Genomic DNA, 14,641 nt, shown 5'->3' on the forward strand with positions numbered 1-14,641 from the left:
TTCGCAGGACGCCTAATTTCCGCGAAATGTGGTTAAATAACCCTTTAAAGCACGCATTTTCCTTGCAGTGAAATTTCTTGAAACAGGGTATATAAGGACTCTCGAGATCGCGGATTTCAAAAATGGAGTCAGATTTGAGAAATTTCCAAGTCTCATAATGGTGGATCTAATATGAGCGAATAGGATCAATTTTTATACTTTCAGTCCGCCGTATTGGATCAGCCATGTTGAATTTTGAAATTCTGACGTCAGATTCGTTTTCAGCGACCCCGAAAACCCCCCCGAGTAACAAATTTCAAGCGAATCGGATCGATATATTTTATATTTTCAGTCCGCCATCTTGAATTTTTAAATTCTGTTGTCAGGTTGGTTTTTAGCGACTCCAAATTTCTCAGGTTATCGCGTTCCACTTTTCTAGTCCCCATAACCTTCTCACAATTACATTTATTCTGTGAAAACAGGGATTTTCAACATTTTGTTTATCTATAGCGCTCACTATATTCGCGGAATTATCGTAATCACTCTTAAAACATCAACATTGACACCTTGGGAGTCGAATTAGGCAAAAAAATATGACAGTGATATCTCAAAAATTGTACATAAATCTTGAATAACCGATTCAAAAAAGTTGTCTCATGTATGAAACGCTGCTCTGCAAAAGGTGTACCAAGCGCAGTGTCACGTGACCGATTCAAGATGTAATACGGGAATCCATCTCATTCCTTCGTTTCTTAAATCGTCGATTCGATGTGAAATTTTTTGCGATGTCATCCTTTTGGTGTAAGGAAGTGTGTTCTGGTCATCTAGGGCCGATAAGTTATCATACCATTTAATAGCTGAACAATTACATGCAAAATATAACCTAAAAGTCCGTCTCGCGGCGAAATAAATAGATTACAAACCTGTACGATATTTTTTCAGCCCTAGCTGACCAGAGCACACTTCTCGAGAATAGCAAGATCATTTTACTAAAAATTGCGAATCGATTCAAAGTTTTACCAAAGAAAGAGATGGATTTCCGTAACAATTCTTAAATCGGTCACGGGACGCTACGCTTGAAGCGCTTTAACCCTTTCAGTTTCATATTTTTCAACTCAAGATTTTTACCTGAATCTTGTTACTCGGAGGTTTTTAGAGTCTGTGATCGCTAATCTGAAGCCTGAATTTAATAGTTTCTAAATCCAAGATGGCGGGTCGAATATGGCGGATGTAAAATCGAAGAAACTATGAAAATTCGATAACTCTGGCCGAAACTCGTTACTCGGGGGTTTTTGGTGTTGTACGAAGTAACGCAGATCATTTGAAGTTGTAAATAAACTGTGACAAGGCTGGGGCATGGAAATTCTTGAATCGGAACGCTGAGGGTTAACCTGGAGCGATCCGAAAACCTCGGCCATTTGCATTTCTAGGACCTTGAGAATTCGGCGCCGTTTCATTCCTTTCACCCTAATAACAGTCAGACTTGTGCCGAAGTCGGATAAAACGTACGAGGAGCAACCGTTGGAAAAAGAGCGATAAGCATCGAGCTGGTTAGACCGCAATAACGAGAATCTAGATAAAGCGCGAACTTGACCAATCGCGGCGAATCGCGATTGCCGCGTTAACAAAATTATTGCGAAGAAGAATACCGGACGCGCGGAAATTTGTACGATTTGACGAAGGGTCGCTTTTTTGTCTTCGCATTATTTCACCTTCGCGTGTTTCTCTCGCAAATCTCGATGGTGTTCAAATTTTTTCCCAATAACATGGAAAAACACAAAGAAGATTTCTGTTTTATCTGTTTCAATTTTATCCTAGGTATAATTCAGGGTTTAATCAACGTTGAACACATCTGACGCACGTTAAAGTTGATTCAATGTCGTATGTAACATATATTTGCAAAAATTCTGCGCAGAAGTTTTAGCGAGAATGACAATAAAAGTAGTAAAAACTTTCTTACACCGCTAACAAAAATAAGCAAGCAAAGAATATAGCATTCATATTGAAAAGCGGTTTACGATATTCACAGCGTCATGTCCATTTCCGAGATCCGCGGCTTCGCCTATCCTATCATCGCATATCCTCCAGAGATCGTGACAAGTACTCGAAAAGTAAACACTAGTAGGAATCCATCCCCGTTGCACTCGTCATATCTTTGATTCATTTATCAAATTATTTTTCATAAAATCAACAGAACGATTTACTACTGCAAATCAGTCATTATTATCTTTAACTTTATGTTTTTTTTTTTATTTTTTATTTTTATCGAAGCATGTAATTCTTCAATTTCTAACTGCAATTATTTATTACACATGTGTAATATAATGTAAGTAGACAATGAATTGCCATCGATGAAGTCGAAGATCAAGGCCCAACGAATTTTCACCACGAATTGAAAGAGTAAATTAATTATCTTTCACTCTTTTTTTTCTTACATTATATTAGATTCATTCCCTTGTCGGCAAAGCGAAGATTGTACAAATGTTTGTAATTTTTTACTGATCTAGTTTTGAATACTGATTATATACCTATAATTATACACACAAGGTGCAGGTATTATTATTGTCACTTAATATCGATCATCGCTTACGTTTCTTCTTTGTTTGCGGCGAGAGAATGTCGGATCGTTTGAAAATTGCATATTTGTTGAAGGGAATGGAAAATGATTAAGGGGTGGAAAAAAGTGAAGTAGGAAAAAAGAAAAACTACGAGGCACGTCAGGCGCGCGTCGTGATTCCGCGGTTTTGCGCTGGCGCTGAAAACGGGGAACTCGCTCGGATTCTGAACCAGAGGCATAAGTATAATAGCCTCAGTTGTGTCACGCAGCCCAACCAGTTCGGAACAGGTTGTTGTTATATTGTCGTACCGAACCATTGACAACTGGCCGACATTGTATAGAACGCATCGTCGTTCAATGGGAGTGTATATAATATGTACATGTATATGTATAAATAAATGGATACGCAATGTTCGAAATTCTTTAATCAATTATCATTACATATAATAGACTGTATAAAAAAAATTTGTTATTTTTTTTTTTTATTCAAAATTCAAGTCGAAAACATTGTTCCAAATGACGAAAGAAATATGCTGACCAAGTTTCAGATATTAATATTAATATTTAGAGGTACTTCATCGCAATTTTATATTTCTCATTTGAATTATACGGGACATTTTTTTTTCACTCTTAAATTTTATAACCCATGTTATTTAAATGGGAAATAAAAAATTGCGATGAAGCACCTCCAAATATTAATATTAACATCTAAAACTCGGATAGCATCTTTTTTTCGTCATTTGGAATAATATTTTCGACTCGAATTTTGAAAAGAAATAGTTGATTTTTTTCATGCAGTCTAATATATGTTCATATGTACGATTATTTGTAACATGCGTACTTTCGTCTTGTTTGCATAACTTTTCATAAATTTCATTGTAAATGGTTTTTTTTTTTATCAATTTTTTTTTTATCGAGAATGGAAAATGCATTAATAAAATGTAATAAGTGCAGGAAATAGAAATCTTCGAGCGATTTCCTAAATTATTTTTCTTTTTTTACATATACATATATATATTCTCACTTTCCCAAGTAATTGGTTTCTGATGATTTTTTACGGTTGTTTTTTAACGTTTGGCATAAGATAAAATCGTATGTATATATACGTATAATTGTGTAGCATTACATTATTTGTCCTCAAACTTTTTATCCAGAGTCATTGTCGCATTTTAATATCTTATTCAAATTACTTTGCCATAAGTATATAATTGTTTGTTGAAAATTTCGCTTGTAGAAAATTCAATTCGGCTCTCGGAATTATAATTATCATGCAGAGATTATTCTCGTTTTAGTTTTTCTTACCTTTTTTTTTTTTTTCTTTTCCCAATTTTTGTTTTTCGTATACAAAAACGTGTGTTACTGCCCAGGAAAACCGGAAGACGAATCTCACACTTATAATAAACTCAATGGCAAAGAAAAGTAACATAAGCAATCGTTCGACTTTATTTACTCACGCATCGAGTTATTGCATTATACGGCACAGGAAAATATAAATTTCATCCAATCGATGTAGGTGTATATACTTACGTATACATACATATATATATATGTGTATGTATACGTAAGCAATCCTGTATCAAATTTAAACAATTTCTATTGAGAATGCAAAAGTGATGTAATCCGAGATTTTCAAAGAGATGATGTTAATCAATATCGGCGGAGGCAATTTTTCATTAATTTGTTTACCTTTATCCGGATATGATATATAATATTAAAAACAAGTGTGCGATTTGGATAATTTAATTAAGGGTAGATCGCCTGATAAAAAAAAAAAAATTAAATATTTTTTTTTTCTCAAATTAGACCAACGAAGCAAATAAATTAAAATATAAACTCAACGCCAGTCAAATTTCTTGGACAATATTTATCCGAAGAACGTTAAGACTTGAACCAGAGTGTTATAAATGGGACAGTGGTGGCTGTGAAGAATTATAGAGAAGAGGAGAGAGACTAACATGTAAACGAAGATCCGTGCTTGTCTAAACTTTAAGGTAAATTACCGCAGTTTCAATATCAACCTGCGTAATATCGATTTTCGCAAACACGTGCCGCGGTTTTCAATCGTAAACATATACCTGTTTACTTATCGAACCCGTTTGTTCTCCTACGAACACAATGCAACGTTCCGGCCAATAAAAAGCACCTGTGCACACAAAACGGTCAAAATTTAGGGTCCTCGTATCGATTCGGGTGGTTTTATTTCCCCTGGTGAAAAGGAGGTAGTGATACTCACTCATCGACACAGAATCAGGATCGATTGAATTCGGTGAGATTTAGCGTTGAGCGAGAAAATAAAACTTTCTTTTTATTAAAAGCTGAATATCGTCGGCTGATCTGATGATACTCGAATTTCACGTCTCGTATAATCATCTATAGCCAAATAGAAACGTAAATTGATAGGTACGTTGAACGTCTTTGATCTTGAGAACTTACCATGATCGAGGATTGTGATCAAGTTCATACTATATGACGTTTCTAATTGAAATTCATGAAATTTGGCAATTTCCGTCGGAATTTAGTGCAAAGTTTGAACAACGTTGATCGGCTCTTATTGTTTCGAGAACCGTGTATAATTGCTGTCACTCAGTTATCAGCTTTCACTTGACTCCGGAGTTTACATCCCAAATACAATTATACGCATAATACAAGCTCTCGACACAAAGACGTGTGTATAAATAGTGTAAAAACCGTGAAAATACGCGCAGAGTTTGACAAAGAATAATTTTTTCACCGTAGAATCTATCCTTTGTAAATCTAGGTCTCACATTATAGGTGCGTCAGATGAACAGGAATTTGTCTGAGATGCATTATATTCTGGGAAAAGAGCACAAATGGCATTATCGTTTCTAGCCAGGAAAGTCTCTGGAAGAACTATATGAATTAACCTAGAACGAGAGATCTAGACTTTTGTTGACACGTCGGGGAAGTATTTCCATTTTTGTATTTTTACGGAGATCTTCGTGGATCGTAAGAGTATAAAATTACAGAAATTCGGGGAATACTTAATTATTATGGAGAAATTAATCGACGATCTCCGGCTTACCGACCTTCGTTACAATTAGTGGAGTTTGATTAAGGACGAGGCGGAAACGAATCGTTTCAAATTTTCACTTATACACTTCCCGCTGCGTATGTTTTACTTCGCGTATAACGCTTGGCTCATTAATGTGTGCGTAATCGACACGAGGTAAATCGCGTGGCGGTTATTTCTGCCAAAGTAAACCAAGAAGCGCGCCTCTTGCAGCGTATTACGAAAAGGCGATTAGTTGCCGAAGCGTTCCTCTCGAGTTATAGACTAGTCGGAGATTTGGGAATAGGCCCAGCACCTCCAGCGGATGAAATAAGGTCCGACGATCAGACTCAGCGTTCAAACAAACTTGTAGTGCACTTGACCGACCTTCCTGCCCTTGTGTAAATAAGCTCAAACCTTAAAAATTCAATTATATTCTTGTACTCCGTTGAACGTGCGAATTGAAGCGTATAAACCGAAGGATGATTAAAATCGGATAAACAAAAGCAAAACCAACCGCGAGGTGACCGGCAATGTTATGGAATGAAAGTGTTACATATTTTATTTCGGCAGGATGAATCGAGTGACTTTTAGTGAAACAAGTGCAGGCTTTGAGTGTGTCACGTAAAAATTAGCGAAATTCCATTACGGAGGTTCAAACAAACCGAGGAAGAAGAAGAAGAAGAAGAAGAAGAAGCAGCTCGGATAAATATTTGGCCGATTATCGATCGCTCGGTCTACTGCATCGATCACCGAAAAGACGGTTATAAGCGAGATCAGCTGGACAGAAGATGATCCTTATCGGCGAAAATGCTCGAAAAGTATTCGATACCTACACCTAATTCGAGGGCAGCTCTCTTTACGGAATTGACGCTTTTCCGACCCGCGGTTTTGAACCCTTTCAATTCAATCAGCTGATTCGACTCTGGCTCAACCAAATTACCACGGATTGAAACGGCGGCGATTCACTCGGGTTGCGATATCCGTTAAAGAAACGTGAGTCGTCCACCGTGGCGTCTAGGCGGCGGTTCTCGATTGACAAATTCTACGTCTCTCCGTAAAACGAGCCCTCTGGGACTTGATTTGATATTGATCACTTGCCAACTTCGCACGACTCCATCTGAGATGTCTATTACTTGATACACTTGAGTCAATTTCGCGCGGAAGGATCGATATTTTCGATATGCGAAAGTAGGCTTATCGGAGCAGCCTTTCCGTCAGCGATTTTTTCTCATCCGGAAACATTTTCACCCTGAGCGCTCGCGTAAAGCGCAGAGTCGAAATTAGGGGTTAGGATGTTGCCTGGGAATAAAAGTACACGTCGATCATTTTCCCAGTACTTTCGATCTCGTTAGCGCTCAGATTTCGAGGTGCCCATGTGTCTTTGGATCGACGCAGCCCCTTGAGAGCGGTTTATTATAAACTACGACAAGCCTGCGATTTCTCACCTCAGGACTTTGACGAACGATTACGGGGAGGGGATTTACTTGCCGTTGTCGAGTTTTTGGCCACGGGTTAAACCAGAGGGAGAAATTGGAAAAAGGCTTATTCGAAGCGCGGAAGTTAGCGGATTTGAAAAAGGTGAAGGATCGCGATTTTCAGCTGTTGTGTATAACCTATAAATCCAGGGGTTCGAGAAGTCGCGTTTCTTATATGCAATTGGATCGTTGTTGAAAAGACCGAATATCGATCACCAAATTTCACAGAGGTTGATTAATGTTCGACATTGTAAATGTTATTAACAAAACCACTGGAATTTTGTAACCAAGTTTAGACACTTGCCGTCTGCTAGTATCGAACAAACCTAACAACAACTGTTTTTACGCAAGATCTTGAGGAAAATCTGAAAAAGTTTAACAAGATCACGTTACTGTACTTAGGAATCCGCGCAGCTTTATCTTAAGTCGGTACTTGATCTTGAAGGAGATTTGGCTATTCTCTGATACATTGAACCCATCTTTCGATTCGCTCGTATTGTGTCCACGCCGCGGATCATCCCCTGCTTCTTTTTTCCATTAGTATTATTGCCCCCCGCTGGGATCTGCCCTTATTTGATCAGAGTTTATCCCAAGAACTATAGAATTATTGGCCCAATTGTTGACTATTGCCGACGTTGAATCTTAAGAACACACGATTCTATCATTCCCGTCGCAATTCTTAAACGTTACTTAAAGAATAACTATTTGACAAATATAATAACAATTATTCTTCGCACAGCATCGAATATTGTCCAAGTTTGCGCAAACAGCTTGAAAAGTAATCTTTCGCACCGTGCCGTAGGAGAACAATCCGCACGTAAACTTGATTGCAAAGTAATTCGAGAACTTTTGCGAACAGCTTGACGAGTTGGGAGTATAAGAAAGTTGATTCTTACAACTATTCAAATTACGTCACTCAACGACTTCCCAGAGAAAATTTCGTCTAAAAACAATGCAAGCTTTTTTCTAGCCCACAGCCCAACTATGATTAGCACTCCGAAGGTGAAACTCGACGTTCGGATTCGATTCCTCATATTTTATCAACAACTGATGAAATTTACCTCTGGCACAGGATACGATCGAAGATATCCAGCGGAACGATTGACTGCGAGTACCTGCCCTGGATTCACAATGGCAAACAACAGCACCTGGGAAAACATCACTGGGAATGGAACGGAACCCGAGCTTGAACCCGACATGAAATTCAACGAAGGCCACGTGATAGCCATCGTTACCTACAGTATACTGATGGTAATTTCCGCCATCGGAAATTCGACAGTTCTCGTCCTGATTCGACGGAGAAAAGGAAACACCAGATCCCGGATCAACACGATGTTGATGCATCTCGCGATCGCGGATCTGCTCGTGAGTTTCTTACAGCCAATATTCTTTCCTTTCTTTGTGGCATTTTTCATCTCTTCGCTTTGATTCTTTTTCGATAATTAATTTAAAAGCGACGGAATCGACCGGCAAGCTGCGCAACGACTCATCTGCTCTTAGACCTCTGACTTTTATTTCGCCTATCAAAATCCTCGTATTTCCTTCGACCCGATAGGTCACCTTCATTATGATGCCCACGGAGATCGGATGGGCTGCCACTGTGACGTGGAATGCTGGAGACGCGATGTGCAGGATCATGGCTTTCTTCAGAATGTTCGGGCTTTATCTATCATCCTTTGTTCTCGTCTGCATTAGCGTCGACAGGTGAGACGTTTCTACACCGTATAGACATGGGGCATTCCTTGTCAAATTTCACCCCTCGTTATTTTTTTCCACGTAATTGACTCACCGAGTGACAAACGTACTTAAATCTGTTTTTATCGATTTTTTTTTATTTTCCACACACCGTAAATGATTTATCAACTTTTAAAGTTTTAGCCTTCACCACGATATTTTTTTTTTTTTTTTTTATAGCGTCATCTTAAAACATATTATAAACACTGAATGGTTTCATAAAGTGGAAAATTTGCTTTATACGCTGTTGATTTTACCGCTTTGCATATTTTTGTAATCTCAAGTATTTATTACGTTTCTTTTCCCTCGGATATGAATGAATAATTGTTAACGGCAGCGGTTAGTATTTTCTTATAATAAAAACGGCTCGACAGAATTTCATTAGGGAAAAATTATCTCTTTCAACCAAAATCCATAACATATTAATCGCAGTTTAACGAACGTGAAATGGATTTCTCGATCCAGCGTCGGGTGACGAAGCGTTGTTTGAAAGTGGCATATTTCAAACCGAAAAGAATTCCGCGTTGCAAAGACTAAATGATCGATCGCTACGTCTAAATTATTCAGACAATTCTAACGCCGCTCTTACTTGAAAGCTCGCTGTTCAACACCTGCTGTGATAGATTATCACGTCCAAACGATTCCTTACACATTATACGTTATGCTGTACAAATTACGGCACGAATAAACCATCTCCTCGAAATTGACTCAATCATTTTTCTCGAATCATGCGATTGCCGAACAAGCTGCTATATTCTCTGCCCGAGAAAATCCATCGCGTGTAAGAATTTTTGAACCGAGGCATTCTTCAAAACGACCGGAACATCTTACACGAATAACAAGATATAATTATACGCGGCTATATTTTTTTTTTTTTTTTTTTGCCAAGTTACATTTTATTTTTTCGTCATAATTATCAGTTGAATTCACAGATACTACGCGGTATTAAAGCCTCTGCATCTGATGAACGTCGACAGGAGAGGAAAAGTCATGCTGACTATCGCTTGGGCCGGCTCGACAATTTGCTCCCTGCCACAGGTAAGTTCGTTGCAAGTTTCTTTTTTTTCTTCCTTTTTTTTTTTTGCGAATTTATTTTTAACGTCCTTGGATATCCTGAAAACATCCTGAAAATATTCTTGAATATTGTTTGTCTTTTAAATTATCTGGAAACTGTCCGTGAATTTTTCTTGTATCCTGGAAATATTCTATTTTCAATGTCCTTGAATAGCCTTAAAATGTCCTTGAAATGTCCTAGAATTTGTTACGAATGTTCACTCGGGCCGTCCTTCCTTTAAAAATTTCCGCCACTACCGTCACGAGACGGTGTCGAATTCGCCACTGATTTCCCACTTGGTTTCGCATTTTTATACTCGCAACAAAATGAACAAAAATCCAGTAATATTTCATTCGCTAGCCTATAAAGCGTCCCCTCTTAGAGTTTCGGATGCGCGACCCTCGTATTTTAGCAAATTAATTACGATTATCATCGCGAAATTCTTACCATGCTTTTTGATTCTTTGAGTCACACATTATTGTGCTGGGTCAACTTTTGTAACAAGATGGTGTTCCATGGATTTTAAGGTCGCTGATAACGAATGTGAAATCAGATTTAAAAAATTCAGGATGGCGGATTCAATATGGCGAACAAAAATTTCAAATTTCATCGAATGGGGTCAAAAAACTTTACACGGGGGTTTTCGGCGTCGCTGACTGGATTCGCCGTACCGAATTGTCAAAATCTGATTTCAGATTCGTAATCAGCAGCCCCAAAAACCCTTGAACAGAGTTTTTTCGTCCAGATTCGATTGAATTTGAAATTTTCATCCGCCATATTGGACCCGCCATCTTGAATTTTCAATATCCGATTTCAGATTCGTAATCAGTAACCCCAAAGACTCATAATTCATGTAAAACATGTATATGTGTAGAGGGGTAACTTTCTCGAAAATGAATTGTTCCTTCACTTTTCTCGATTGTTTTCTTCAATCAATTTGTTTCCAACAACAATAATTTACAATATATCGCCTTAATTACTCTCGAGTATTTAAAACCTGTTAGTACGCAATCAGAAATAGTAAAAAACGGCAAAGAAATATGTTTTCAAAGTTCCCAAACTATACAAAAATAATGGATATAAAGTATGTGTTAATTATGTAAAATGAATTTAATGTACGAAAAGGTATTGCTGCTTGTAAAAATCGTCAAATCGACTTGTAACAACTTATTCGATGAACCGTGACATTGATCACACAATTGCTTGCCCATAATTCTCGACAACCATATTGTCGATAATATATACGGAAGATTATAAATAAAAATTAACAATGGGAATCACGAGCAGAAAGGCAGAAACACATTGAAACAAATTTTCAACGAGGTACCTGCTCTGATTGATTTTGATCGTAGATGGTCGTTTTCCACGTCGATAATCATCCGGTTTTCACCTGGTACGAGCAGTGCATTACCTACAACACATTCCCAAGCTACACGCACGAGCTGACCTATTCCTTATTCGGTATGATTACGATGTACGCCTTGCCCCTGATCGTCATAATATTCAGCTACGCGAGCATCATCATTGAGATATACAAGAGATCGAGGGAATCTTTTACAGGCAAGTCATTACACGCGTAATAAGAACGACCAAAAATAAAAAAGAATCTCTTTCGAAACGTTGGCGATTCTCAATTTGACAAAATATAATCTCTGATAACACAGGCCTGCGAAATATGATATTGATTTTTCCCTGAAAATAACAATGCTTTTTTTTAGGTATTTGGGTATGTTAAATTAAAATATAGCGGTAGTTTTTTTACAGCACATCGACATTTATTTTTATGCAAGATATGCGTATTGGGAGATTTTCGAACAATTTTTATGAAAGAATAAAACGTAATGAATATAAAACCGAATGTTTACTTATAAAATGAACAGCATTAGTTTTAAAGAAGACTCGAGAGACTAGATAAATGAAAAGGATCTGTGATATGTTTTTCTACTTTATTCAAAACTCCCGTTCAATGTTTTTCTCTTCTGCTCGCGTGGTTCTAAATATGCTTAAAATCACAGTAAACAACAACGAGTGACGGCAGATGAATATTTAAATATCAACACCACCATTAATACATACAATTATCGCAGAAATTGAAAGTAAACTCTAGCGGTACTAAGAAAACAAAAAAATTTCTCAGAAAATTAACGTGACAGAATACTTAAAATATTTTTTTCATAGATCCGTGCCTAACACCTACCGAAATTACTACTGATTTTCTTCAGGGGAAAGCCATCGCAGGCCTGTCTAATTTTCAAGTCTCTATAATTGATAATTGTACCCACAAAATGCCGATATTACCGCTCTCTTTTACAGACAAAATGCGACGATCGTCTCTCGGATTTTTGGGCCGGGCAAAAATCCGCACCCTCAAAATGACCATCATCATTGTTCTGGTCTTCTTCGTTTGCTGGACTCCTTACTACGTGATGAGCTTGTGGTAAGTTGATACGGCGTTGAATTTCGCCACCTCGTACGTTTTCTCACCTTTTTCCGTCGCACGACGAACCTTTTAGGTACTGGATAGATCGAGAATCGGCCGAAAAAGTCGACCTGCGTATACAAAAGTGCCTCTTTTTGTTCGCCTGCACCAATTCCTGCATGAATCCGATAGTTTACGGGGTCTTCAATATCCGCAGCAGAAAAAGGGTGAGTTTTAAAAACTTTCCGCGATTATTTCCGGTGCCTGTATAACTTTCGAAACTTCTCGCGATAATTTCTTCGGAGTATCGGATCGTTCCACCCATTGAACAATATCATTTCCAAATCTAACCGCCTTGTTTGATATCCTATTATTACCGATTCAACCAAAGACGGTGTAACAAATACGATTGATATAAGGAGATTTTCAACACCTGCGCGTCTAAGACCTCGGAGAAAAGCGATAGACGCCGATTTTCTTGGGTCCCGGGTTTTCTCTTTGTTTTCATTGAAATCTCGCCCTGCTTCACATCGATTTCAAGAGAATTACGAATTTGGTTTGTAGGATCGAAAACCGGCGCGGGCTCCGACGATAGAAACTCGAGTCACTCCGCTGTTTCTCTCGGTAAAGCTGCTCAGTTGAAAACCAAGAAAAGCAAAGTGAAAAGAAAAGTCTGTGAGAGAGAGAGAGAGAGAGAGAGAGAGAACGAAACAATTGTAGCGGATCTAGACGTGGGATCTTTACCGAAAGACCGGAGAATTGCATGATGGACCTGATGCGACGGGTTCTGCACGCTCTACCGCAACCTGCACAAAACACAAACGCAAACACACACACACGCAAACATTATACAATTTTTCTTCCAGTCTGCTGTCCTACTGTAAATAATAAAAACAGAAGCACGGTTCTCTTCTTAAATTTAAGCAGAAGCGATTTAATAGTAAACATTTTATCCGTCGAACAACAATTGGCTGTAACTGAAACAGAAATGCTTGTCGGTAATGAGATATTTTTTTACTAAAAAATATTCAAGCTTGCGTTACTTGATCAAAATATTCACTTGTAACGATGAGTTTGTAAAAAGGAGATGGAGGGAAAGAAAAGATATTAATCGATTAGACAAGTCAGTTTTTCTTCTGACAAAGCTGTATGTTTGATATATTGATAAAAAAAAAGTTTGTTACGTCATTGTTTATTATTTTTTATAAACTTTAATTTTATAATGTACTTTTTCAAATACATTTACTCATAGGGTATATATGTATATGTCACCTAGTGTGTAGAATAATCAGTCGTACTATTCCATAACTGTTACTATATTCCTCTCTGTATATTTTATCTATTGTGTGTAATATATTATTAAATTGATCATTCCTAATCCTCAAAGCACTGGAATTACGTAGAGGAAGTTTAAAATTCTTCTGTTTCGTTCAATAACGAAACGTCTGAATCGCAAGTTAGGAAACAAGAAAAACCGATTAACAATTCTCCAGCAATGTTATTAATTGTTTCAGCGATAGTTAACACGATACAGCGTAAATTTGAAAAAATTAGAATAACGCATGCTAAAATGTAAACAATTTAACGAACAGTTGTAATTCAGATGTTCAAAATAATCACACTCTGATATTTTCGATCCGATTTTAACGTTTTCAGGCTCATTTCGATCGCTGATAAAATCTCCACGAATTGTCGAAGAAGTATTCGATAAATATCAAATTTCAGGAAATTTTTCCAGATTTTAACGGTGATTAAAATTTCAGTTTATACATTTTGAACCTTTCTTATTACGAAATATTTTCTCTCAAATTGATGGAATTGGTCAGGATTTATTTCCGTCGAGTAAATAACAGCTCTGGAGGTTGTTTAATCGGTTTTTTCTCGTCTTTCTATCTTTTAATTCCGCCTTTCCAATCGATTCATTTTCACCTAACATATGCCTTATACTTTGACCATGCACTTCTGTCCATTATGGCATTATTAGGGTGATTCTTAACATGGCCTAAACGCTTTCGAGTTGATGAAAAAAAAAAAAAAAAAAAAAATTCCCTAAAACTTGGAGCTCCGTAACAATTCTCTAAAAAAAATATGTATCTTTCACTATTCTCGGTGCATTCGTCAACGACTCGTATAAACTTTCAAAGAGGAAAAAAAGTTTTTTCAACGTTATCGCCGCAAGCCACTTCGATCTTTGTGTTTTCTTTTTTTTTTTTTTTGTTTCATCAATTTGAAAGCATTCAAGCCCCTGGTAGCATAAGAATTAAAAAACAAGCCTATCAAGGACCACCCCATAGTGTCATTATACTATACATCTCGCTTTTCACTCTCGAGACAGCGGAGTGTCCGAGCCGGTAAATTCGGTTCCTTCCATCGGAATCGAGGAAATTCAAATCTCTTTGAGAAAAATGAA

At 37.4% G+C, this 14,641-nt stretch overlaps 1 protein-coding gene across 7 annotated transcripts in view; it reads left to right on the plus strand.

The window, feature by feature from the left end:
* LOC124178363 (adipokinetic hormone/corazonin-related peptide receptor variant I) overlaps nt 1-14,641 on the plus strand; it is a 47,325-nt gene that overhangs the window by 5,065 nt on the left and 27,619 nt on the right. For 4 of the 7 annotated variants that reach the window (XM_046561662.1, XM_046561638.1, XM_046561671.1 and 1 more), the window contains 6 exons: nt 8,097-8,389; nt 8,580-8,728; nt 9,691-9,796; nt 11,165-11,372; nt 12,126-12,249; nt 12,326-12,458. In XM_046561662.1, the coding sequence (XP_046417618.1) occupies nt 8,156-8,389; nt 8,580-8,728; nt 9,691-9,796; nt 11,165-11,372; nt 12,126-12,249; nt 12,326-12,458 (954 nt within the window). In that variant the 5' untranslated portion in view covers nt 8,097-8,155. Of the gene's footprint in view, nt 1-4,339; nt 4,528-7,994; nt 8,027-8,096; nt 8,390-8,579; nt 8,729-9,690; nt 9,797-11,164; nt 11,373-12,125; nt 12,250-12,325; nt 12,459-12,795; nt 14,493-14,641 lie in introns of those variants that run through there. The other 3 variants (XM_046561646.1, XM_046561680.1, XM_046561656.1) reach the window with 3 other exon arrangements.

This window comes from Neodiprion fabricii, chromosome 1, assembly GCF_021155785.1.
Source record: "Neodiprion fabricii isolate iyNeoFabr1 chromosome 1, iyNeoFabr1.1, whole genome shotgun sequence".
In the NCBI taxonomy this organism is placed as follows: domain Eukaryota; kingdom Metazoa; phylum Arthropoda; class Insecta; order Hymenoptera; family Diprionidae; genus Neodiprion; species Neodiprion fabricii.